At 37.6% G+C, this 27,848-nt stretch overlaps 1 protein-coding gene across 6 annotated transcripts in view; it reads left to right on the forward strand.

Annotated features, from left to right (window-relative positions):
- Nucleotides 1-1,249: 1,249 nt before the first annotated feature.
- The window catches only part of LDAH (lipid droplet associated hydrolase), a 138,289-nt gene continuing 111,690 nt past the window's right edge, over nt 1,250-27,848 (forward strand). The window contains exons 1-2 of one of the 6 annotated variants that reach the window (XM_063696035.1): nt 1,250-1,350; nt 23,055-23,210. In XM_063696035.1, coding sequence (XP_063552105.1) covers nt 23,057-23,210 — 154 coding nt within the window. In that variant the 5' untranslated portion in view covers nt 1,250-1,350; nt 23,055-23,056. Of the gene's footprint in view, nt 1,351-15,195; nt 15,384-23,054; nt 23,211-27,848 lie in introns of those variants that run through there. The other 5 variants (XM_055378794.2, XR_010130046.1, XR_010130047.1 and 2 more) reach the window with 5 other exon arrangements.

Here is a 27,848-nt window from a genome sequence, read left to right on the forward strand (position 1 = left end):
GCCTCACTTTCTTTCACTATAATCCTGATGTCAGTGTTTGGTCTTGCTGCACAGGCAATTGGACTCCAGTTTGGTTTGATAACAGCTCTTGAGAGATTGGAAAAGAGAGAGTCCCTGAGAGAGTGGGTCGTTTTCCACCTCCTGTTTGGTCCGTTTCCACATGTATCAGCTTCCCCTTTGACCTTCTACCATGTTGTGACACTGCACAAAAAACTCTAACCAGAACTTGAGCAGATGCTCACACTATGCCCCTTGAGCTTTCCAATGTGCAGAACCATGAGCTAAGTAAACCTCTTTTTTAAATCCAAGCATACTTTGAAGATGTATTGGGGGTTCAGTTCCATACTACCACAATAAAGCAAACATCACAATAAAGCAGTTCACATAATTTTTTTGGTTTCCCAGTGCATATAAAATTTATATTTACACTGTACTGTAGATTATTGTGTACAACAGTATTATGTCTAAAAAACGTACATACTAAGAAAAGAAAAATAGCTCAGAGCTGTCTGAGCTATGTGAGGTATGCAAAATTTATTAGACCCGGACAGAAGTGAATACTGGCTTCGGCCACGCCTTCCCATGCCTTAGGGCAATTGTTAAAGGCATTTTGTTCTTTATTAGCTGCCTCACCCATTATCTTTATGTTCCTGGAATTTGTGATACAAGGAAGAAAGCATAGCCAGTCAATAGCTTAAGTTTTTTAAATATAAATTCTTGGTAAACAAGTTAAGATCTGCCTCCTCTCCTTTCCTTAAAAACCTACTCTGACTGCTGCTAATTGGAGTGTATATTCAAGGCAACTTGAATCTAAGCTCCTGAGTGGCCATTCTCAAGCACTGAGCCCAAATAAACTCTATACTTAATATTATTCTCTGAATTTTCTTAAAGTTGGCAACACCTTAATTAAAAAATACTTTATTGATCATGCTTATGAACATGATCAAATGAGAATCAACTTTCCTGTGTATGTGTGGAAGATACGCAACTAGTAACGCAGAAAGAGGGAAATGGGAAGAGGGAGAAAAGGGGCAGACATGGAACAAATGAGAGAGAAGGAAAGGGAAGCCAGAAGTACATCAAGGATGACAGAAAATAAAAGGCGGATAAAATTCAAATGAAAAAGAAAGGAAAACCCTGACACCCTCCAAGAGGTCTCTCTGAATCTGGACCACCGGCTCCAAGCCAGTAAGAAATCTCCCACCCTGCTGTGCGCCGCGCGCCAGGCTGACATCGGCTTCCCGGATCAGCTCCGGCGCGGAACTGTGACGTCACCTGAGGGGGCACTTCCGGTCTCGTGCCGCCTTCCCAGGACCCTCAGGGAGAGCGGGCAGCCTTCCAGGTGGACAGGTGAGGTACAGCTTGCCGAGCTCAGGGTGACTGCCCAAAGGAAGGACGGGTGGGCAGGCACGCGGCATCTGGCGCCCCTTCTTCTCTATGGTTCTTCGCAGAGCCCCTGTTGCCCTGGGCCAGATGGCCCGTAGCAGGAAAAGTAATACTGTTCCGACAGCTCGCGAGTTCGGAGCCACTTGGCCTTGGAGTCCCTTGAGCTGCAGGCCGGGCAGTCGCTCACCCGAGCGCGGTAATGCAGCATTTGAACCCCTAAGTGCAGCCCACCTGTAGGGAATCTTATGGTGCCCCCGCGGAGGAGTAGAGGCCAAAAAGTTGGGCAACTGGCCGGGAAGAACTGGCTAGAAGGGGTCAAACTCTGGGCCGGGAGTGTTCTTTGCCCCCGGCGTTTAGTGCTCACGCCGCCTTTTATTCACGCTGAAGACCTTAACCGTAAACTCTCATCCTTGGGTCTTAGTTTGGTTTTGTTCCCCACGCAAGACAGAATGCAGATTGGAACACTTTATTCCTTGGTTAATTCGTATCTTCCCTCGCAAGTAGTTACCGGACACCTGCTTTGTGTCCTGTGTACCAAACACAAGAGTTGATAGTCCTGGCCGGGCGCGGTGGCTCACGCCTGTAATCCCAGCACTTGGGGACCCCGAGGCGGGCGGATCACGAGGTCAGGAGATCGAGACCATCCTGGCTAACACGGTGAAACCCCATCTCTACTAAAAATACAAAAATAAATACATAAATAAATAAATTAGCCGGGCGTGGTGGCGGGCGCCTGTAGTCCCAGCTAGTCGGGAGACTGAGGCAGGAGAATGGCGTGAACCTGGGAGGTGGAGCTTGCAGTGAGCCGAGATGGCGCCACTGCACTCTAGCCTGGGCGACAAAGTGAGACTCAGTCTCAAAAAAAAAAAAGAGTTGATAGTCCTTGAGTTGAAAGAACAAATCTGTATGGAGAAAGGGATACAACCAAAAGAAACCCAGAAGATTTAGAAGCATCTCCAGAATGTTTATTCTCAAAAGCTGTTTTTTAATTAAACTTCTTTCTGAAACTATACGTAGGAGTGTCTCTTGTGTGTTTCCCCATTTTTCCACCTGAAGGTTAAAGACTTAGAAACCTGCTAAGGCCCCTCTTTCCAGCATGTAGCATTCTAGGGGACAATCAGGGCAACACAGTGGGTGCCCATCTAAAATTTTATATTTTAATATTTTGCTTTTTGATAACTTAATGCCTTCAGACTGGAGGATTTTTTCTTTCTTTTTTTTAACTTTTTAAAAATTATACTTTAAGTTCTAGGGTACATATGCACAACGTGCAGGTTTGTTACATATGTATACATGTGCCATGTTGGTGTGCTGCACCCATTAACTTGTCATTTACATTAGGTATATCTCCTAATGCTATCCCTCCCCCCTCCCCCCACCCCACAACAGGCCTCGGTGTGTGATCTTCCCCTTCCTGTGTCCAAGTGTTCTCATTGTTCAATTCCCACCTATGAGTGAGAACATGCAGTGTTTGGTTTTTTGTCCTTGTGATAGTTTGCTGAGAATGATGGTTTCCAGCCTCATCCATGTCCCTACAAAGGACATGAACTCATCCTTTTTTATGGCTGCATAGTATCCCATGGTGTATATGTGCCACATTTTCTTAATCCAGCCTATCATTGTTGGACATTTGGGTTGGTTCCAAGTCTTTGCTATTGTAAGTAGTGCTGCAATAAACATACATGTGCATGTGTCTTTATAGCAGCATGATTCATATTCCTTTGGGTATATACCCAGTAATGGGATGGCTGGATCAAATGGTATTTCTAGTTCTAGATCCCTGAGGAATCGCCACACTGACTTCCACAATGGTTGAGCTAGTTTACAGTCCCACCAACAGTGTAAAAGTGTTCCTATTTCTCCACATCTTCTCCAGCACCTGTTGTTTCCTGACTTTTTAATGATCACCATTCTAACTGCTGTGAGATGATGTCTCATTATAGTTTTGATTTGCATTTCTCTGATGGCCAGTGATGATGAGCATTTTTTCATGTGTTTTTTGTCTGCATAAATGTCTTCTTTTGAGAAGTGTCTGTTCATATCCTTCACCCACTTGTTGATGGGGTTGTTTGTTTTTTTCTTGTAAATTTGTTTGAGTTCTTTGTAGATTCTGGATATTAGCCCTTTGTCAGATGAGTAGGTTGCAAACATTTTCTCCCATTCTGTAGGTTGCCTGTTCACTCTGATGGTAGTTTCTTTTGCTGTGCAGAAGCTCTTCAGTTAAATTAGATCCCATTTGTCAATTTTGGCTTTTGTTGCCATTGCTTTTGGTGTTTTAGACATGAAGTCCTTGCCCATGCCTATGTCCTGAATGGTATTGCCTAGGTTTTCTTCTAGGGTTTTTATGGTTTTAGGTCTAACATTTAAGTCTTTAATCCATCTTAAATTAATTTTTGTAAAAGGTGTAAGGAAGGGATCCAGTTTCAGCTTTCTACATATGGCTAGCCAGTTTTCCCAGCACCATTTGTTAAGTAGGGAATCCTTTCCCCATTTCTTGTTTTTGTCAGGTTTGTCAAAGATCAGATAGTTGTAGATGTGTGGTATTATTTCTGAGGGCTCTGTTCTGTTCCATTGATCTATATCTCTGTTTTGGTACCAGTACCATGCTGTTTTGGTTACTGTAGCCTTGTAGTATAGTTTGAAGTCAGGTAGCGTGATGCCTCCAGCTTTGTTCTTTTTGCTTAGGACTGACTTGGCAATGCAGGCTCTTTTTTGGTTCCATATGAACTTTAAAGTAGTTTTTTCCAATTCTGTGAAGAAAGTCATTGGTAGCTTGATGGGGATGGCATTGAATCTATAAATTACCTTGGGCAGTATGGCCATTTTCACAATATTGATTCTTCCTATCCATGAGCATGGAATGTTCTTCCATTTGTTTGTGTCCTCTTTTATTTCATTGAGCAGTGGTTTGTAGTTCTCCTTGAAGAGGTCCTTCACATCCCTTGTAAGTTGGATTCCTAGGTATTTTATTCTCTTTGAAGCAATTGTGAATGGGAGTTTACTCATGATTTGGCTCTCTGTCTGTTATTGGTGTATAAGAATGCTTGTGATTTTTGCACATTGATTTTGTATCCTGAGACTTTGCTGAAGTTGCGTATCAGCTTAAGGAGATTTTGGGCTGAGATGATGGGGTTTTCTGAATATACAATCATGTCATCTGCAAACAGGGACAATTTGACTTCCTCTTTTCCTAATTGAATACCCTTTATTTCTTTCTGCTGCCTAATTGCCCTGGCCAGAACTTCCAACACTATGTTGAATAGGAGTGGTGAGAGAGGGCATCCCTGTCTTGTGCCAGTTTTCAAAGGGAATGCTTCCAGTTTTTGCCCATTCAGTATGATATTGGCTGTGGGTTTGTCATAAATAGCTCTTATTATTTTGGGATACGTCCCATCAATATCTATTGAGAGTTTTTAGCATGAAGAGCTGTTGAGTCTTGTCAAAGGCCTTTTCTGCATCTATTGAGATAATCATGTGGTTTTTGTCTTTGGTTCTGTTTATATACTGGATTACGTTTATTGATTTGCGAGGACTTTTTTCTTTGTTAAAATGTTGCTCTACTTTCAGCATTTTCTCCCTTGTAGTATTACCATAATGTATTTAAGATTGAGCACTTAATTCTGAAGTCACTTTAAGTATACCTCAACCAAAGGGAAATTAGTATATTATTTCTAATGAGTGTATTTAATATAGGTAAGTAGTTTGTACACTTGTGAAATTCTTGGCATTGATTGATGTCCAGAAGCTGAAAGCTACTCTCTGGTACATTAAAAAAAAAAATTGTGTGTGTAATTACAAGAAAGTTTGATATCATAGTTGCAAAGGAGTTGTGCAAAACAAATTGCCTTTTTCCGGTAAAGATAATTCAGCAAGTTCATCTTGAGTGTAGTGTGTGCTTTAGTTTTTAATATGTCCTCAGCAGTAGTCATAGATTTTATCTTCATCATTTAAGCTTTATTTTCTGGCCCACTTGCACAGATTTAAGAAAAATCTCACTGGGGTTAGTGTGCAGTCATTCAGATAGCAAATACAGCAAAAGTACGTGAAAATGTAAAAGTCATTAAAAGAAGAATTGTGAAAATGCTCATCTCGCGACCACATCAAGCAGGAGCAAAGACAACTACACAGAATCTTGGTGTAACATATACTCATTACCACTTGGACTTTCTCCTACAGTATTTTGCAGTTTGTTTTTTGGATTCTTTAGTGTTATATAATATTTCAAAGTAATATGTGACTGGGAAATATTGGAATAGGTATCAGAAGACTGTAGAATTTATTTTGCCATTTAAATGCTTATGTCCTTGAACAAAAAATGTAAACATCTTTGACCTTCAATTTCTTGTTCTATTAATTGCCTGCTTTTTAGGTCTCCTTAAGGTCTGATGAGAAAGGAAGAGAATATAATTTGCAAATGAAAAGAAGCAAAAAAAAAAGCAGTAGTTTTATTGCAAGGGGCTAGATGGTGATCAAGTTAGGATATAGAAAGCAATTACTTGTTCTTACATGTTATTCTGGAGAAAGATGAGATGGATACCCATAGTTACAGCAGAAGCGTAAAAAGAATTCTGTTTATGCATCATCTGTTTATGTGTTGACTTTCACCTGTATGTTTTCAAGTTTATATAGGGCTATGTGCTAAGATTCCCAATTTTCCCCTTTCATACCACTTATTATACCAGTTGCAATTGAATACATATATAATTATTAATAACTTTTTAAAAAACCTTTTTGTTTTGAGAGAATTACATATTCAGAGGAAGTTGCAAAAAACTTTACAGGGAAGTCCTTGTGTACCCTTCAGACTGCCTGCCTCAATGGTAACATCTTGGATAACTGTGGTACGATATTAAAACTGGGAAATTGACATTGATACAATTCACAGAGTATATTTCCATTTCACCAACTTTATAAGGACTCATTTGTGTGTGTACACAGGTCTATGTGTAGCTTCTTATAACTACCATAATCAAGATAAAGAATTATTCCATCACCACAAGGCTCCCTTATGCTGCCTCCTTATAGTCAAACTATCTTGTCCCAGCCTTATCCCTAACCCGTGGCAACCACTGCTCTATCTCTATAATTTTGTCATTTCAAGGATATTGTGTAGATGGACTCATACCATATGTAACTTTTTGAGATCCATCCAAATTGTGTGTATCTATCATGCATTTCTTTATTTATTGCTGAGTAGTATTCCATGGGATGGCTATGCTACAGTTTGTTTAACCATTCATTCATTGAAGAACATTTGGTTTACACTATTATAAATAGAGTTTCTATGAACTTTTGTATGAAGGTTTTTGAGTGAACATAGATTTTTCCCCCTCTGGGATAAATGCCCAAGAGTACAATTGCTAAGTCATATGGTAAGTGTATGTTTAGTGAATTAATACTTCTTTAGCTTGTTGATATGGTGAGTTACATTGATTTTAAAATGTTGAACATAACTGGTATAAATCTCACTTGGTTATAGTATATAATTATATATTTCCATATTCTATTTGCTAATATTTTGTTAAGGTATAGGTAGAGAGGTATGAGAGGTTAAGGTATAGGTATGAGAGATGTGTTGTAGTTTTTTGCTTGTTTGTTTTGTACTGCCTTTGTCAGGCTTTGGTAGAGTAATAGTATTCTACATGGTTTTTAGTGATAACCCTTGTTTCATTATTGCTACTGTATTAGTAATTTGTGTCATTTTATCTTTTTCAGTGATGATTTGCTGGTTATAGTGACCTTTTTCAAAGAACTTGCCCTTTATTTCATCTTTGTCTATTTTTCTATTTTTAATGTCATTGATTTCTGCTCTTATATTTATTATTTTCTTCCTTCTCACTTTAGGTTTATTTTGCTTCTTGTCTAGTGCTGTGATTATTAGTTTAAGGTCTTTCTTTGTTTCTAACGTAAGCATTTATTGCTATAATTTCCCTCTTGGCATTGCTTTAGTTGCATCTCACAAATTTTGCTGTCTTGTATTTTCATTTCTATCCAGTTCTATATAGTTTAAATTTTTCCTTAGAAATTTGCTTGACCCATGAAAATATCTGGGAGTGTGTCATTTAGTTTCCAAGTGTTTGGTGATTTACCTGTTGTTTTTCTGTTGTTGATTTCTAGTTTTTTTCCACAATGATCAGAAAACATAAGCTGTATAATTTTTAATTTTTAAGTTTCTTTTATGACTGAGGGTATGGTGTATCTTGGTGGATGTTCCATGTATGCTTGAAAAGAATGTGTATTCTGTTATTATTGGTTGCAGTGTTCTATACATGTCAGTTATGTCCTGTTCATTGATGGTGGTGTTCTGTTCTTCTGTGTCTTCTTGATCGTCTAATAGTTATTTTCGTTGCTGAAGATCCCAACTATAATTATGAATGTCTCTGTTTTTCCTTTTAGCTCTGTTGGTTTTGGCTTCATGTTAAATATCTGTTGTTTGGTGCATATACCTTTAAGATGTTTTCTTGATGAATTAATCCTTGTATCTTTGTACAATAATTTTCTTTGCTCTGAAGTCTACTTAACTGATGGTAGTGTAGCCATCACTACTTTAAAAAAGTAGTTAGTATGGCATATCTTCTCCATACTTCTGTTTTCAACCTACCAATGTCATTATGTTTTAGTGAATTTCTTATAGACACTATATGCTTGGGTCTTTTAAAAAAGAAACTACTCTGCCAATCTCTGTCTTTTAACTAGTATAGTTATATCATTTACACTTAAAAGTAATTGCTGTGTTAGGGCTTAAGCCAGCCATTTTATTATTTGTTTTCTGTTTATTTCCTGTTTTTCATATCTGTTCCTCTTTTCTGGTCTTTCTGTAGGTTGCTTGAATATTTTCAGAATTCTATTTCACATGTTTATAGTGTTTTTGAGTATCTGGCTTAGTTAACCTTTTTTAGTGTGCTTTGGGTGTAACAATAGATGTAACAACTTATCACAAGGGATACTTTTATTGCCTTTTGCCAACTGAAGTTTAGAGACCTTTCTTCCATGTAGGTCCTTTTTCCTTTTCCCTTTTTAAAATTTAATATTTGTATTTTCTCTATACACCTTGAATACCACATCAAATGTTGTTATAACGTTTACTTCAACTATCAAATATGATTTAAGAAACTCATGAGATGAAGAATAGTTCATTTTATATTTACCACGACTATTACCCGTTCCAGTGTTCTTCCTTTACTCAAATTAAACCTTATTGATACATCATTTCCTTTTTGTTTGAGGAACTTTTTTTTAGGAGAACCTCCTAAAGATATGTCTGTTAGTGACAAATTAGTTTCCATCATCTGAGAATGTTGTTCCCCTTTGTTCCTGAAGGGTGGTTTTGTCCTATATGGAATTTGGCCTTGACAGTTCTTTTACTTTAACATTTGAAAAATGTGCCATTTCTTTCTGGCTTCCATGATTTCTGATGAGAAATCTGATGGCATTCAAATTATTGTTCCCCTTAAAGGTAATGTGCCATTTCTCTTTGGCTGCTTTTGAGATTTTTTTCTTTGTTTTTAGTTTTCTAAACTTGACTTATGATGTATCTTTTGTTTTTATTTTTTCCCACTTAGGGTTTTTCTCAGCTTCTTGACTCTGTAGATTTATGTCTTTTGTCAAATTGAGAAGTTTTCAGCTATTATATCTTTATTTTTTTCAGCGCCATACTTTCTTCTCTTCCTCTAAAACTCTGATTGGATGAATGTTAGGTCATTTGTTATTGTCCTACAAGTCCCTGATGCCTTTCTTGTTTCTTTGTCTGTTTTTCTCTGTTCAGACTAAGTAAATTCTGTTGATCTGTTTTCAAGTTCACTGATCCTGTTCTCTGTCAATTGCACTCTACTATTGAGCCCATCCAGCAAGTTTTTAATTTTAATTAGTATTTTTTCTATTTTATAATTATTTTTGGTTCTTACTTTTTAAAACATTTCATCCTTCAAGGAGAGCTACTTTCAATATACTTGGAATTTCTTGGAAAAACTAGTAACAGTTTTAGGTTATTTTTATATATGAACTAATGTTACTCAAGATTTTAAACCTCTGCAGAGTTATCTCTGTAATTAGCAGATGAAGCATGAACATATATAATTTTTTTCTCTTTTTGTCTCAGGTAATTCCTTGTTACAGGCCCTAATAAAAGGGAAATGGGCGGGGGGGGGGGAAATGGAGAAGAGAATTTAGGCCTTGGCAAATTGAAAATTGTCTGTAGTGTCTCACTGACAGGTAAAGTAGGAATTTTGAAATTAGAGAAAAGGAACCAGGAATGAAGATGAAATGAAAAATTTATATTTACTTCACTAAAACTTTTAAAGTTGTCATATAGTTTCAGATTTAAAAAGCTATTTCTTCCAGCCTAGTCAACATGGTGAAACCCCTTCTCTACCAAAAATACAAAAAGTTAGCCAGGCATGGTGGTGTGTGCCTATAGTCTCAGCTACTTGTGGGGCGGAGGCTGGAGGATCACTTGAGCCCAGAAGGTTGAGGCTGCAGTGAGCGAAGATTGTGCCCCTGTATTCCAGCCTGGGTGACAAAGTGAGATCCTATCTCAAAAATAATAATAAAAATAAATAAAAAAACAAAAAGTTCTTTCTCCTTTCCTTCATTTCCCTTGAAGAATACTGAAGATTTTACATAGATGACAAATTAGGTAAATCTAAGAAAAAACAAAAATTAAGTAGAACAGGTGACTTTCAGTGGCCATACTTGAGATTTAGGTTATATTGACTGCTGAGGTTTATCAGTTTGATTCCTATCCCTACGATATAATTAAAAATAAACCATGGACCCCCCCCCCCATTGTCAGACTCACTGACAGTATAACATTGTGATTAAAAAGCTCTTTCTCAGTAAGTATGAAAAGTTAATGCATGAAAAATAATATATGTTAATTTAGTGGGGGAAAAGATGGTTTCTGTATTACAGTGGTATTAACACAAGTAGCTTTCCATGTGAAAGAAAATAAAGTTGGATCCTTATATAATGGGTTAAAGGTTTAGAAGTAGAGACTAATAAAAATTAAAATAAACATCTGGGAAACAATATGTAAAATATGGAAACCCAGAAAAGAGTTAGTATCTGCATTATACAAAGTTTTCTTACAGACTGATAAGAAAAAGATAACTCACTTGGAACCTAGACAAATGATATGAAGAGACAATTTACAGAAAAGATAGTCTAAAAAGCTAACAAACATGAAAAAATGCTTAAACACACTTGTAGTCAGTGAAATGCAAATTAAAGAGTAAGGTATTTTATGTCCAAAGACTGTAAGACTTACAAAGAGTGGTATCACTTAGTGATGATAGGGTTGTAGAGGGAAAGATACCATTCTACCTCGCTAAAAGAATTACATTCTTTTTTTGAGAATAATCTGGCAACATCTATTAAAATTCAACCAGTAATTTCACACTTGGCAATCTGGCCTATAAAAACAAAAGCACTGGTAGATATGAATGTATGTGAGAACATAGGTATTTAAGGGTACTTATTGCAGCATTGTTCTGAAAAAACTGGGAACTAATTGAGTGCTTGGCAACAGAGAGATGGTCATATAAATTATGGTATATCCACATTATGGAACCATTAAAAATGAATTACTTATATAAACTCTTTGACTTGGCAGGATATCCATATGTTATTAAGTATGAAAGCAAAATGCATAGAAGTATATATAATATGCTACTATTTGTCAAACACTGGCAACTCATTCATGAAAAAATACATAAATGCTTAACATATATTTGTGTATAATTATAGAAGAATATAGAAGACTATACTAAGTTAATAACATGGGTTTGGGAGAGAGATGGATGGTAAGGAGGAGAGGTAGAGTGGAGGCATGATGCAAAAGGTTAAAAAGTTGTTTAGAAAAATCACAGCATGCATTATATCTCATTTATCCATATAAGTGAAATTATATATATGCATATAAGTAGAATTTTAAAAATAAAGAACATGAGCTCTGGAATCTTTCAGACATTTCTGGATTCAAATTCTGACTCTGCCACTTTACAACTTACTAGCTGTGTGACTTAGGCAAATTGCTTAATGTCTTTCAATCAATTTTCTCACATATTTTCTTGGGGTGGGAGGATGAAATAATAGTACCCATCTCATAGGGTTGTCATCAGGATTAAATTTAGATAGCATCTGTTAAGTGCTTAGCACAGTACCTGGCTTACAGAAAGCACTCTCAGTTATTAGTTCTTACTGTTGCCTTGGTTCTTATGCTCTTGGACATTTGTTAATATCGATTTTTAAAACTTTATCACCATCCTGCCACTTTCTTGAAACACTCCTCACTGGCTTACATTACTTTACATGTCTTAGTTAATGCCTGTTTCTAATTGTTCCTTTTTATTTTGCTGATATCTTTTTTCCTTACCTATGGATATTGCTCCCAAAATATAGCAGGGGTTGCCAAAGAAGCTTTTGAATTAGGGTGACTGGGAGAATATTAGTCTATATATGGCGGCAGAGAAGTCATGATGTAGGGTTTATAGGGTTGATTTTTAAAACAAGATGATTTTGATACTTGCTCTGCAGAAGTTTTATGCATCAATGAGGCACCCAGATTAAAATGCTCAATAGCTGGAAAAACTTGACAGGAACTTGAGAAGTAGATACAAAGGATTCTCTCACTTGGCTAATTCTCGAAGTGGATGTAATCTCCAGGGGAGAGCATATAGAGAAGGGAATCCAGGGCAGAAACTTTGGGGACAGGGAATAGGAGAGGAAAAGGTTCCCATTGAGGACTGGGAGGTGGCATAGAAGCCAAAATAGAGAATTTCTTTAAGAAGCTGCTGGAGAAACTGTATGTCTACTTTGTTCTCTCTTGAGCTTTAGTTCTGTGGCTCACATTGTCTTCTGGCCTTGTTCCTTATTTTCTTGAAACTTAAACTACATTTGTAACGAATCCCAGCTTCCTTTCCTCCCACTAACTTCCCTTCTTTTACATTTCCCCCTATATGTATGTGAGGAGCGCTTTCATTCCCCTCATCTTTGGCATCAAAATCTGTCATCTCTGCCCCTTTCCCTTCCCTGGTTCTCCATATCATTACCAAGACTCTCATTCACTCCTTTTTCATTCCCACTCTTGCTTACATTTGATTGATTATTATCAAAATAATCTAAACAGGATATTTTGAAATAATCTAAACAAGATTATTTTGATAGCTGCCAAACTCTAGTGTAATCTTGTGTTTTTTCTGTCTTTCATAGTCCTCTTAAAAGAACTAGTTTAGACCAGGTGCGGTGGCTCACACCTGTAATCCCAGCACTTTGGGAGGCCGAGAGGGGTGGATCACGAGGTCAGGAGATCGAGACCGTCCTGGCTAACACAGTGAAACCCCATCTCTACTAAAAATACAAAAAATTAGCCGGGCATGGTGGCAGGCGCCTGTCGTCCCAGCTACTCGGGAGGCTGAGGCAGGAGAATGGCGTGAACCCCGGGGGCAGAGCTTGCTTTGAGCCGAGATCGCGCCACTGCACTCCAGCCTGGGCGACAGAGCAAGACTCATCTCAAAAAAAAAAAAACTAGTTTAATCCAGTTAATCCAGTCCCTCTGCCTTTTAAATCCACCAGATTATCTTTCCTCCAACATCTTCCCAAGCTGTTCTGAGGAAGGAGATGAGGTATTAATGAGAGAGATTAGTTGGATCACCATTAATGAAATATAGTCAAATCAGTTTTTAGAAGGTTGAGGCCGGGCGCGGTGGCTCACGCCTGTAATCCCAGCACTTTGGGAGGCCGAGATGGGCGGATCACGAGGTCAGGAGATCGACACCATCCTGGCTAACACGGTGAAACCCCGTCTCTACTAAAAATACAAAAAAATGAGCCGGGCGTGGTAGCGGGCGCCTGTAGTCCCAGCTACTCGGAAGGCTGAGGCAGGAGAATGGCGTGAACCCGGGAGGCGGAGCTTGCAGTGAGCCGAGATCGCGCCACTGCAGTCCAGCCTGGGCGAGAGAGCGGGACTTCGTCTCAAAAAAAAAAAAAAAAAAGAAGGTCGAATACCTTTTTGGCACCAGGGACCCCTTTTGTGGAAGACAATTTTTCCACAAATGGTGGGGAGTGGGGGAGTGATGGTTTTGGGATGAAACTGTTCCATCTCAGATCACTGGGCGTTAGTTTCTCTTATATAAGGAGCACACAACCTAGATCCTTCGCATGCACAGTTCACAATAGGGTTTGCGTTCCTGTGAGAATTTAATACCTCCATTGATCTAACATGAGGCGGAGCTCAGGCAGTAATGCTTGCTTGCCACTTATCTCCTGCTATGTGGCCTGGTTCCTAACCAGTTCCAGACCATGGCCCAGGGATTGTGGACCCCTGTTGTATTCTATGTCCCCCTCTAAAGCATTCTCAGTTCTTATCGGTGTGCTTTGAAAAAGTTCCTCAGAAGTAAAGCTTATGTGCCTTTGTGTTTAACTTAACTTTGCAGATTGTGTTTTCCAAAGATGGCCACAATAGTAACTCCCATACCACATGTTCTTTTTACAATATGACTTCGACACTTCTTCTACTGACCCCTCTCAGTAGAAATGTCACAGTCATATTGTACAAAGAACATACTGTCTTTGAATATTGATGGGCTTCTGTCTAACATGGAAGTGATGCTATGTGACTTTTGAGGGTAGGTCATAAAAGGTGATACAACTTTAATCTGGCACTCTTGAGACATTTGCTCTTGGAACCAAGCCACCATTTTCTGAAGAAGCTTAAGTAGCCCATATTGGCAGGCCAAATGGAGAAGGCACATGCAGGTGTTCCAGGCCAACAGCCTATGTGACAACAGCATCAGTCACCAGGCATATGAACAAAGATACTTCCAGATGACTCCTGCCTCCAGTGATCAGATCACACCCAGTTCTTGAGTTTTCTCAGCTAAGGCCCCAGACTTTAGATCAGAGATAGGCTGTCTTTGTTGTGCCCTTTCTGAATTCCTGACACACAGAATCCGTAAGCATAGTAAATGGTTGTCTTAAGCCACTAAGTTTTAGAGTAATATTTTAGATAGCGAGAGTAACTGGAACACCCAATGTTTCCTGAGAACACTTTATTTTCTTAAGTATGGTAACTGGTAGCTTGTGATACATGTTCCTTGGAAAACCTGTTTGTGGAATTTCTGGTTTTCTAATTTTTTAGCTTGCCATTCAAGGCCTTCATAGTGAACAGTAGGACAGCTTCGGTATTGGCCTATACGTATCCAGCAAATCAGTCTCCTCCATGAATGGTATTTTATTTATAGTTTCTGTATCAGTATTCTTTTACTCTTCTAGAAAGCCCTTATGTTTATTCGCTGATAGTCTCTTTTGTGAACTGCCTGTTCAAATATCATTTTTCTATTGAGTTGTCTCTTACTGATTTCTAAAAGTTCTTTGTAAATTCTGGATATGTGCCTGTTGGGACAAAAATCTATTTTTATATCCTATGTGTATATATATATATTTCCCAACAACAGGCTCGTTTTCAGAATACTATACATATGTGTATATATGTGTGTGTGTATATGTATAGTGTTCTCCCACTCTGTGACTTGCCTTCTGACTCTCTTAATAGTGTCTTTTGCTAAATACAAGTTCTTAATTCTAATGGAGGATGGAATTTGAAAGTCTTTTCCTTTTTTTTTTTTTTTTTTGAGATGAACTCTCACTCTGCTGCCAGGCTGGAGTGCAGTGGCGCGATCTCGGCTCACTGCAACCTCCGACTCCCTGGTTCAAGTAATTCTTCTGCCTCAGCCTCCTGAGTAGCTGGGATTACAGGCGAGCGCCACCAAGCGCAGCTAATTTTTTTTTTTTTTTTTTTTTTTGTATTTCTAGTAGAGATGGGGTTTCACGATGTTGGCCAGGATGGTCTTGATCTCCTGACCTTCTGATCCTCCTGCCTCGGCCTCCTAAAGTGCTGGGATTACAGGTGTGAGCCACAACGCCTGGCGGTCTTTTCCTTTATGGCTCATGTTTATTATTACCTTGTTTAAGAAACCTTTGGCCACCCTAAGCTCATAAAGGTATGTTCCAGTGTTATCTTTTGGAAGCTTTATTGTTCACATTTCACATTTAGATCTATAATATACCTAGTACTATATTTTGTCTGTGGTGTGAGAAAGGAGTCAAGATTCATTTATTTTCCACATGGATATCCAGTTGAACCAGCATCATTTATTTGAAAGACCTTCTTTTCCTTACTCCTCTGCAGGAACACCATTGTCATAAATCATGAAGATATATGTTTGGATTTGTTTCTGGATTCCCTGTTCTTGTCCACTGTTTTGTCTATGTTGTCTTCAATAATGGTATATTTTTATTAAACCTGTATATAGGGTAAAGTCCTCCAACTTTGTGGTTGTTCTTCAAACTTGTCTTGGCTATTCTTTTTTTTTTTTTGAGACGGAGTCTCGCTCTGTCGCGCAGGCTGGAGTGCAGTGGCGTGATCTCTGCTCACTGCAAGCTCCGCCTCCCAGGTTCAAGCGATTCGCCTGCCTCAGCCTCCTGAGTAGCTGGGATTACAGACGCCCGCCACCACGCCCGGCTAATTTTTTTGTATTCTTAGTGGAGATGGGGTTTCACCGTGTTAGCCAGGATGGTCTCTATCTTCTGACCTCGTGATCCGCCCGCCTCGGCCTCCCAAAGTGCTGGGATTAAAGGCGTGAGCCACCGCACCCGGCCTTGTCTTGTTATTCTTGACTTTTTACACTTCCACATACATATTAGAATTAGCTTAACAATTTCCATTTTTAAAAAAAGGAAAGGGAAAGAACCTGATTTGGATTGGAATTTTACAAATCTAAGAATTAATTTGGAGTTTATACTAGTGAGACTTCCAGTTCACGAATACAGTTTGTCCCCTCGTTATTTAATTTCTCTCAGTAATATCCAGCAAACCACATAGCTTTCTGTGTAGAGGTCTTGCACATCATTTGTTAGATTTATTCCTAAGTATTTGATTTTTTTGATGCTGTTATAAGTGGTCTCTTTTATGTTTTATTTTCAAACTGTTTGTTGCTGATATGTAGAACTATATTTGATTTTCATATATTGACCTTTTAGCTAATGACCATGTTGCATTCACTTATTAATTCAAATAGTATATGTAAGGGTTTTTTTTTTTTTTGCATTTTCTATGTATGTCATCATGTTTGTGAATAATCACACTTTCTTCCTATCCAATCTAAATACATTTATATCTTTTTTTGGTTTCTTATTGCATTGGCTGAGACCTCAAGTATAGAAGTGTTGATAGCAGACCTCCATATCTTGATCCCAAACTCAGAGAGGGTTTCAATATTTTACCCTTAGTAAACATTTACTGAAGATTTTTAATACTTGTATTATATGAAAAAAATGAATTTCATATTTATATTTTATAAAAGATTTCTTTATTTCTCACTTGTTAAGAATTTTTTCATGACTATTGGATTTTGTGAAATATTTTCTGTATCAATTGAGATGATTATATAAGTTTTCTTTACTCTGTTAATGTGGTAACTTAAACTGATTAAATTTTGAATATTTAAACAACTTCTCATTTCTGGTATATACACAATTTAGTTGTCATCTATTCCCCTTTTGTATAGCACTAGCTTTGGTCTGCTAATATTTTGAATAGTTTTTGCATCTATCTCAACCTTAATTATAATGTACATTTTAAACTAAAAATTACAAAGAATTGCTGATTGCATAAAATGAGTTGGGAGGTGTCCCTCTTTTTCTATTCTCTGGACAACTGTATGTAGAATTGGTATTATTCCTTCCTTAGGTGTTAATTTCATCTGGACCAAGAATTTTGTCTTAAAATATAAGTTTATTAAGAGTCTTCTAGTCTTTTTTCTTTTTGTATCTGTTGCGTTTGGTTTTTTTGTTTGTTTGTTTTCGAATTTGCCCATGTCAAGTTTATTGGCATACATTTCTTCATATTTGTTTATTATTTTTTGATGTCTGTAGAATCTGGAGTGATATCCTTTTTTCACTTCTGATATTGATTGATTGTACCATCTCTTTTCTTGAGAAGTCAAAGGTTTACTTATTTATAGGTGTTTTCAAAGTAAAAACTTTTGGGTTTGCTAATCCTCTCTAATGTAAACTTTTTTTCCTATTTCATTAATATCTACTCTTCATTATTATCTTTTTTCTATTTTCTTTATTTGGATTCATTTATTTTTTTTCTAATTCCTTAGGCCAAATGGCTAAGTCCTTTATTTGCAGCCTTGTTTTCTAATATATGCATTTCAAAACTTTGAATTTTCCTGCATTCGTATCTTTATCTGCATTTCATACATTTTGTGTCCTATTTTCTATTCTCTATTGCTTCTCTGCTTTCTGCTTATTTCTATATTAATTATTTTCTATGTTTTATTAATTTGTTATACAGTCTTATAAATTCTTTCAGTGGTTATGGATTTTTTTTTAACATTTTTAAAAAGTTTTTCTGGCTTTTCTAATTGTTCTCAATGGAAGATTATTTGGGATGTATAGATCACCAGCGTGTTTATGTTGGCTTCTAGGCCAATTTTAAAAAATGACTAAAGTAAAACTTCTGTTACCAATTAAAAATTTTGTTTTTCTGCCCTGGGCCTTTAAAAGTCAAACCTGCACTTGACCAGTCACCATATATTTTCCAAGTAGGTTTAATACTAGTGCCTAGGAGTAGCACTATTGAAGGTTCAGACACATGCAAAGTATATGCTCTGCTCTGTGTCATCGTGGCACAATAACAGAGTCCACAGAATGGTCCACATTTAATATTATTATGTTTAAAGTTTTTGGCATTTGAGGAAGTTCTGCTGTGTGGCATTGTGGGACAATAACATAGTCCACAAAGTTGTCCACATTTGATAATATTAGGTATAAAGTTTTTGGCATTTGAGGAAGTTTTAGAAGCTTCCTGTTCATCTTACATATGTAATAAATAATGTAAGTTATGATTGGATATTGTTGGTACTTTAACTTTGAAAGAAAACCATCTTATTACCTCTTTTTCAAGTTTTTTTGAAAGACTGTCTGGACATTTAATTGAAAACTATTTGGACATTGCAACACAAACCTTAAAAAAATTGTTATCATCTACAGTTCTTACATGAATAAAGCAGTATTACCAAGTAGCCAAAGTAAAATGCAGACATTTTACTGTTTGCTGAAGCTGATTAAGATGTATCATTTATAACTCCACTTTCAAATATTTTATTTATTAGTACAGTCTTACTGTTCTCAATGGCTAACTTTATAATAAATAAATATTATAAGTATTTAACTACATAGAATCACTTAATGTATATTAAGTATATATTTAAACATATAAATAAATCAGCCCATGACTTTATATGTTTGTATTATAAATAGTATAACAAATATTATAAATTTGAACCTCTAAAATTTACACTAGTCAAATTATCTAGGTTTGTATGAGATTTAATTGGAAAAAAACCCTCTTACTAAATAAAATTAGAAGCCCATTAAACAAATTAAAACCTATATTTAAGAAAATAGGCTTGCCTAAGTTGCACAGATTGTATCCACGCTTGGTTTTTATCCAGCACAAGTCTTACTGCTTATGAAAATTGATTTTATTAAAGATTGCTTATGGGCTGAGGCTGAAGGCGTGCCATTATCCTTTACCAGTATATAATTACAACGTACTCTCCTTTGTTAATCTGACAGTTATTTGCAGAACTGAACTACCTTGTATTCTTAGGTAGGGAAGAGTTTTAATTCTCGTGCCTCAGATTTTCCATTGCTGCTTTTACATGGGTGTGTGAGATTCAGAAATATGAGAGTGAAGTAAAATAAACGATGCTTTATAAATACATGGAATTAGGTGCCTACAGGGGAAGCTATACAGCAGCTAGCCAGCATTTTAATTCCATGTTTCTCAGCTTATCTTATTTGAGGTGTTAGAGTTGTACTTTTTTGTTTTCCAATGTTTATAGACTGAGCTTGATTTTCATATCTAGTTGAATTCTCACTAATTTTGTGGCTAATCAAGCTCCCACGATGTCATTTACTTGAAGTTAAGTATTGATATTTATGATTTGAATATATTTAACAACTTTATAGTTAATAACTTTAAATTCTCTTCTGGTGAAGGTATTCAGTTTGGCCAGTGTCTTCTCAGTCAGTGCTCTAATATAGTGTTTACTGCTAAATCTAATATTGTTTCTAACACATTATAAAGGTCAGAACTTACATAAATATACTGTAGTTTGTGATAGTTTTGGAGAATGGGCTGCAGTGGCATTTATTAGTGAAGTAAAAAATCAGTCCATAAGAAAATATGAAGTGATACTTTATTTAGTCCATATATTTTTAATGGACAGTGGTCTCCACTTTCTAAGTGGGGATTTTTCATTTTTCTAAGTATTCTTAAGAGAATCAGTTTTGGACTTTTGGTTAAACATAGAGGTTAGAATAAATATGTTTATTTCTTCCTAAATTCACTAAATTGACAGAATAAACAATAAAGGAATAAACAAAGAGAATGAAAGAGGCAATATAACATCAGGCTAGAGAAGTAAAATTTTAGAAATGTTAGAAAAGAAATGCATAAATTATAACCAACTTAGCAGAGCAGTTTTGATGGAACATAATATTTGATCATTATATTGAGTTACAATTTATTTAATTATTCCTTAATATCGAGTCATATATGTAATTTTTTTAGTATCTGATAATGGGTTATCATAATTAAGCATTCATCTATCCATGACCATTTAGTTTTTTCAGCTTTTCACTGTTATAATTAGCATTCCATGCATCAGTCTTAAAATATTTTAGGTTTTTTTCAGAATTGAATGACTGAATCAAAGTTTATACCTTTTATGAGTATTGATCCATGCTGCCAGATTGCTTTGCAAAGCCATTTTTATTATTACCATCAATGTGTGGAATTTCCCATTTCACTACAACCTAGCCAACATTGCATTTGCCTTAGGATGTTCAATCTGGGCAGGGACACATAGCCCTTGCATCAGTTGCTTGTCTGTGGTGCTGTGGGAAAGTGTGGCATGACATGACAAATTTTACCAGGTGAAGCTTAGCTGTGTGCCTTTACCACTGCCACCTTATAATAAAGACAGATGCTGTGAGTTTAGAGGAAGAGGTGATTTCCTTCGTTTACCTGGGGTGCTCAAGGAAGGCTTCATGTAACAAGTAGAATTTGAGCTGTGTATAATGAGGGAAAGATTTATAAAGAAAAATTTGCACAGACACATGAGAGATATATCAGTCTGGATCAAATCAGAAGACAGAAACCACATAGTAACTAAAATTGTTAGTTTAACTTAAAGAATTATTAGGGTATGATAAGAGAAAAACTATGAAGTCACTCTATAAGGAGAACTCCAAAAGGTACCCTAGGGCTGAGGAAAAGTACCCAATGAAGGACGGAATTGAAATGAGGTTCAGACCTCATTGAAAGTGTGGCTGTAGCCCATTGGATGGTAGAGAAATTTGCTGGGTTGTCTGAGCCAACGCTGGTGCACAATCACAGTGTGAGCAGGTGAGTTAAGACTGGTAGGAGAGCATGCAGAGAGAATCAGGGCAGTGCGGCAGGGCCACAGTAACAACCCTTGGGGTGCAAGTGAGTTGAGGTTGGTTAGTTAGTAGAAGGAGTTGGAGCACCACTTTAGATACCACTGGAATTGCAAGTTGGAGAGGCCTCCCTGTGTAGCAATCTAGAGCACTGCTGTGTACAGCTTGGGGCAGGACAATATACCAAGCTGCTGTGTGGAACAAAGGTCAGGTGGCTGGCTGGCCAAGCCAGTGGATATGGTTTGAGGAGAGGGGCTGGGGAGTAGCCACCTGGTCTGGGGCTCCTGGCTATAGTGCTGCTGCTGCCTGAGTAGAGAGCTGGAGAAAGAAAGCACACAGCCGCTAGCCAGATGCTGGAGAAAGCTTTCCCCTGCAGGCACCTAGTACTACAGCAGTGTTGTTTTTCAGCCTTGGCATTATTGACCTTCAGGGCTGGATAATTATTTGTTGTGGGGAGCTGTCCTGTGTATTGTAGGATATTTAGCAGTATCCTTGGCCTCTATTTACTGTATCTCAGTAGTTCCCCAGGTTATGACAATGGAAAATATCTCCAAATATTGCCATATGTCCTCTGAGGGCAAATTGTCTCTAGTTGTGAACCACTGCAATAGAGAAATCTCACAGCAGTGGAACAGTGGAGGGGTAAAATATAAACTCTCCAGAAACCTGCTGAGAAAACTCCTTCCCTCCTTTTCCAGTGCACTGTATTGACAGAGCTTAGCATCATGTCATACTGGCAAACGAAAAATATTTTAAAGGCCCAGATCCACTTTTCCAGATAAGACAATGAAGAATGAATTTGGAGTAGAGAGGTAATAAACTGATAGCTGTACAAAGTGCAGTTATGGGATTAAATATGGTTGGAGAATTAAATATGAGCAAAGTTGTAGAAGCAGAAAAGCATAGGGGCACTAGGGAAATTCAAGGACAAGAAGACTAAAGTGCAAGGCTGATGTAAAGTGGTAAGAGGAGAATAAGCTAGAAGGGCCCTTTGAATCTTAACTCTGGAGTGCTTTGAGTGAGTGGAAGAGAGGGGAAGAGAAAGACAGAAAGACCAATGAAGGTTTGAGATTTGGTGCTGTCAATAGATGAGGAAGGCAGGGGCAGAGGTGGAGGAGTGATAGAAATAATTGGGACCTACATTTTTGCACATAACTAATTACTCAGGAAATGGTTCATGATAGTATATCCTGGGTTTTTTTTCCACCTATCCATTTCATAATTTAATGTAGTGCTTTAATACATAAAATATGCTTATTGGGGCTGGATGTGATGGCTCATGCCTGTAATCCCAGCACTTTGGGAGGCCGAGGTGGGTGGATTATCTGAGATCAGGGGTTCAAGACCGGCCTGGCCAACATGGCAAAACCCCATCTCTACTAAAAATACAAAAATTAGCCAGGCGTGGTGGTACGTGCCTGTAGTCCCAGCTACTCAGGAGGCTGAGGCAGGAGAATTGCTTGAACCTGGGAGGCAGAGTTTGCAGTGAGCCAAGATCATGCCACTGAACTCCAGCCTGGGCAACGTATATATGTGTGTGTGTGTGTATATATATATATATATATATATAAAATGTATATTGTGTGTGTATATAGATAGATATAGTATGTGTGGATATATATGTGTGTGTATATATACATATATATACACACACATATTCATACATACACACACACACACACACACACACATGGAATTTGGGAGAAGAGAAGAGTAATATGAGGAAATAAGAGACCATAGGGAGTTCATTGTCCCTCTTACTCTTCTATGGAGTGAATGCAAGGGCAAGCCAGAACCTCTGCACTTCCTCACCAGGTGAAGGTAGGGGAACCTGTCTCATGGTAATGCACAGAGTTAAAAGAGAATTCCAGCAGAGGGAATTTGTGGAAGTTATGGTTTTGACTCAAACCCCTCTATAGTCTTTCATTTTTCCAAGCATATGTCTCCTCCTTTCTAAGTACTTTCGTGGTTTGTTTTACTTGTCTTGCAATCGTGTAATCCAGAATCACTGAATAGTCTTATAGTTTCCCAGATGTCCTTGTGGCGTTTCCTTCTAGGTATATTGAAACTTGCCCTTTTTAATTCTTGAATTTTGTCTTTGGCTCAAGGTTTTACATTTTACTGACTCTTCATACTACTTTTCTCCCCTTATTTAGAAATGGACTCAGAACTCAAGGAAGAAATTCCTGTTCATGAGGAATTCATTTTGTGTGGTGGAGCTGAAACCCAGGTTCTAAAATGTGGGCCCTGGACAGACCTCTTTCATGATCAAAGTGTCAAAAGGCCTAAGCTGCTTATTTTCATTATTCCTGGTGAGTGTAAAAGTCTGGATGAGGAGACTTTTTGTAGATACTCATAACTATGTCTGATTTTAAAGTATAGAGAATTTGGTAAACATAGAAAACCTTGGAGAAGGAATTAAAATCGCTTGACCCATTGTTAACAACCACCCTTAATATTTTGACGTCTGGATTTTGTGTTTTTCTTCTATGTATTTACATTATGTTGTCTGTTGTGTGTGTGTGTTTGTGTCACAGTTGGAAGTATATACTATATATGCAGTTTTGTAATGTGGTTTTTAAAGCATTTCTTAATATTTAAAACTTCATCAATATTTTTGCCAGTTTTCTAAACTTTTTCTGCCTCATTTCAACATGATTATATGTTTATTATAGAATATTTGGCCGGGTGCAATGGCTCACGCCTGTAATCCCAGCACTTTGGGAGGCTGAGGTGGGTAGATCACAAGGTCAGGAGATCAAGACCATCCTGGCTAACATGATGAAACCCCATCTCTACTAAAAAACAAAAAATTAGCCGGGCGTGGTGGCACATGCCTATAGTCCCAGCTACTCGGGAGGCTGAGGCAGGAGAATTGATTGAACCTGGGAGGCAGAGGTTGCAGTGCGCCCAGATGACACCACCGTACTCCAGCCTGGGGGGCCGAGTGAGACTCCGTCTCAAAAAAATATTTTAAAAAATAAAAAATAAAAAAATAAAAATTAAAAATTAGAATATTCTGACATTTGGCAGCTGAGTCACTTGTAACTTTTGCTAGATCATTGTCAATAGAATTAGGGACAGATGCTTGAGCGATTGCAGGTATTCGAAATGCGTTTTAAATTGTGAGTTTGAACATAAATGTTTATTCTTATTCTGTGAATTGCCAGTTCGAAACCCTTGCCCATTTTTCAATTGTGTTTTCCATGTTTTCCTTATTGATTTTCAGTTGATTCTTACACAACTGTAAAATTGTGTTATATCTGTCATACGTGACAAGAATCTTTCCTGGTTTGTCTTTTGACATCATTTACAATGTTTATTTGGTTGTATAGAAAGTATCATTGTTATGTGGCCAAAATGCTAAGTCTCTTCCTTTAAGACTTCAGGGTTTTATGAGTTTCTTAGAGAGGGCTTTCCTACTCCAAGATTATAAAACAATTCTGCCATGTCTTCTAGTATTTTTACAATTTCATTTGTGATCTTTAAGTTGATGCATCTAGATTTTAAGGGCAGGCACTGAGGAAGGGATCTACTTTTCTTCTCCCTCTCCTTTGGATGGCTTATTACATGGTCCACAACCATTTATTGTATAATCTGCCTTTCTCCTACTGCCTTGCAATGCTAACTGTATTGTAAAGTAGATTATCCTGTGGCCGGGAGTTTCTTTCCATGTTTTTCGCCTCTTCATGTGTTCTTCATGTTTTTTAATAAATGCAGTTTTATGATACTTTTACATATTTTTTTGGAACTTGTTCATTTTTATTCTTTTCCAGAATATTCTTTAGCTTCTTTTCTTTTGGCTGCAGAATATATTTTTTGGCTTCATTAGGAGGAAAAAAAAAGCTTAAATGATCTTTAAAGTCAACTTTCCTAAAATTGATCTCATAAAGGCAGAGAGTATAATGATAGATACTAGAGGCTGGGAAGGGTGCAGGGCTGGGAGGAGGGATGAAGAGGGAGGTAAACAGCTACAAACATGCAAGTTAGATGAAAGGTGTAAGTTCTATTGTTGGAACTTACTTACACCAACAGAATTGGCATAGTCAGCAGAGTAGACTGACTATAGTTAACAGTAGTGTATTGTATTGGTATAAAGTAGCTAGAAGAAAGGCCTTGGATTTTTCTCAACACATAGAAATGATGAATACTCAAAGTGAATGTACTAAAACACCCTGACATGATCATTACACGTTCTATACAGGTAACGAAATATCACATGTACCCCATGAATATATAACATAAATATATCTTTAAAAAAATAAATAATAACCAAAAAATCAGCTTTTCTAGTTCCAACAGATGTTCTCAGAGGCAACCACTTTTAACACTGGTGTATTCCTGTGATATTTATTCCACATTCTTTTTTGTTTGTTTGTTTTTTTAGACAGAGTCTCACTCTCTTGCCCAGACTGGAGTGCAGTGGTATGATCTCAGCTCACTGCAACCCTCCACCTCCTGGGTTCAAGAGATTCTCCTGTATCAGCCTCATGAGTAGCTGGGATTACAGGTGTCTGCCACCATGCCTGGCTAATTTTTGTAGTCTTAGTAGAGACAGGGCTTCACCATGTTGGCCAGGCATGTGTCGAACTCCTGGCCTCAAGTGATCTGCCCACCCCAGCCTCCCAAAGTGCTGGGATTATAGGTATGAGCCACCATGCCTGGCCTTTACTCGTTTCTAAATGAAATACTTATATTTCTTCTTCTTCAGTTGTCTTTTGTTTTGAGATGGAGTCTCTCTCTGTCGCTTAGGTTGGAGTGCAGTGGTGTGATCTGGGCTCACTGCAACCTCCACCTCCCGGGTTCAAGCAATTCTCCTGAGTTTTTAATATTAGATGTTATCTATTGTCTTCCTCCATGAAAGAAAAAGATTAGCTTTCTTATACTTTCCCTTCTCCATGCACAATCATATACCCCTCCTTCTCCATCTATTTTCCTAGTATGGGAATATTTCAGTTTTTTGTTTGGTCAATATTCAGTGCTTTTATTATTATGACTATGTATTATATTATGTATATTATATTATATTATATTACATTATATTATACATAGCTAAGCCTATAGGGAATTGCACATGCATTTCCTTTCTTATATATTTTTGTTTGTTTTCCCTGGGTTAATGATGTTCTGTTATCTTTTTGCTTAGTTTTTTGTGCTTTAATCACTCATTTATCCTAGAACTATTCTCTAGAAGTGAAAAGAATCCTTTCAATGCATTTGAGTCATCAGTCAGTTTTCAGAATGCTCTGTCCTTTGGCTCCAGTCTGGACTCATTGCTCCCCAGGCCTGCTGCACAGTTGCCATCCTGGGGACTTCTGTCGCTTTCTCCTGGCTTGGATCCCTCGTTTCTCAGATCCCACATTTTTATCTTAGTTTATTCTCTTGTTTTTGGTAGAGCATATCTTCTAGTAGCTTCTTTAGAAGAGGTACATGAGAAGTAACACAGCATGCTGCAAAATGTCTTAGACTCTAGGTTGGAAACAATTTTTCTTTAGGAGGAAAATGGAGGGCGTTAATGGAGGGCATTAATCATTGTTTTCCAGCACTCAGAGCTGCTTATAAGAAGTATTGGTATCAATTCTGATTTTCGCCTTTTGTATGTGAAGATTCCCTACCCACATTTTGGAGACCTTTTCTTTGTTCTGAGATTCTGAAATTTTACAGTGAAGCACCTTGGTGTGACTGTTTTTTCATACAATGTACTTGGGTTTTGGTGGGCCCTTTTAAGCCAGAAACTCATTTCATTCTAATAGCGCTTTGTTTTTCTTTTCTTTTTTGTAGTCTCATGTTTAATGGATGCAATATCATTTTCTTTTCTTTTCTTTTTTGTTTTTGCATTTGCAAGAATTTTCACTGTGTTCCTTTTTTCGTTTGCATTAGTCTTTAGTTTTCCTCAAATGTCTGGCAATCCTTGACTATCCATTCATGTTTAAGAGGAAGACAAAAAACAAATTGGAAGCTTTGCACTTAGAGCTGGGGCTTATCCAGAGGTGTGTCTAGGGTGATTAGCCATCCTAGCTTGCCTAGGACTGAGAGGTTTTCTAGGACATAAGACTTTCAGTACTAAAACCATGACAGTCTCGGGCAAAACAGAGGAGTTGGTCACCCTAGGTGGGCCTCATCCTAAGGTGATTGAGTAGGGACCCAGCATTTCATTGACGGATTTCCAGCTTTCAGTGTCTGAAGCTCTTTCTTTTATTGTTCAGTTTTCCTGGGGAGGAATCTTCCAGGCTCCTGTTTGAAGAGTGGAAACCTGTCTGTTAATGTTCAAAGAGGAACAGGGGAAAGGAGGTGGTAGTTTCAGTGTTTGGTTATGCCTAGTCCAGCCTCTTCTCAGTATGGTACTTCCATTCTCAGCTGGACTAAGATTCCTGATCCAGAATTTCTCTTTGTTTTAACCACTAATGGGAATAAACTATTCTTCTGCCAGGATGTAACAGTCTTTCTGGAAGTCAGTCTGTTCAGCATCTATTAACATAAAAATATGTGTACTTTTCCAGTAGTGAAGGAGAGTTTGAAATTATAGGCATGGCAAGTGCTGTTTGATGGAGCAGAGATTTGGAATAGCATATAGCATAGGATAGAGAAAATAAGTAGAAACATTATCTTGAACGCGAGAAGGGATATCCTTCTAAGGCTAGAAAGAAGGAGGTGAAATTGGTTACTAAAATGGAAAAGTATAAAGGCGTATCAGAGGGAAGTGAAGTCTCCTGCTTCCTGACTACTGTTTTTTCTGTTGAGAGTTGAGACCATGTTTTGGATGCTAATCATTTCCAGCTCATGAAAAGATACTAGGCCTGTGGTTCTTAAAGTTGGTGTCAGGATCAGAAGTATTGCTTGAGAACTTTAAAAATGCAGTTCCTGGGCTCTATCCCTGACCTTCTGAACCAGAAAGTCTGGGGGTTGGGCAATCAGTGTTTTAACAAGCCCTGCAGGGAACTGTAATACGC

This window comes from Gorilla gorilla, chromosome 12, assembly GCF_029281585.2.
Source record: "Gorilla gorilla gorilla isolate KB3781 chromosome 12, NHGRI_mGorGor1-v2.1_pri, whole genome shotgun sequence".
Taxonomy (NCBI): domain Eukaryota; kingdom Metazoa; phylum Chordata; class Mammalia; order Primates; family Hominidae; genus Gorilla; species Gorilla gorilla.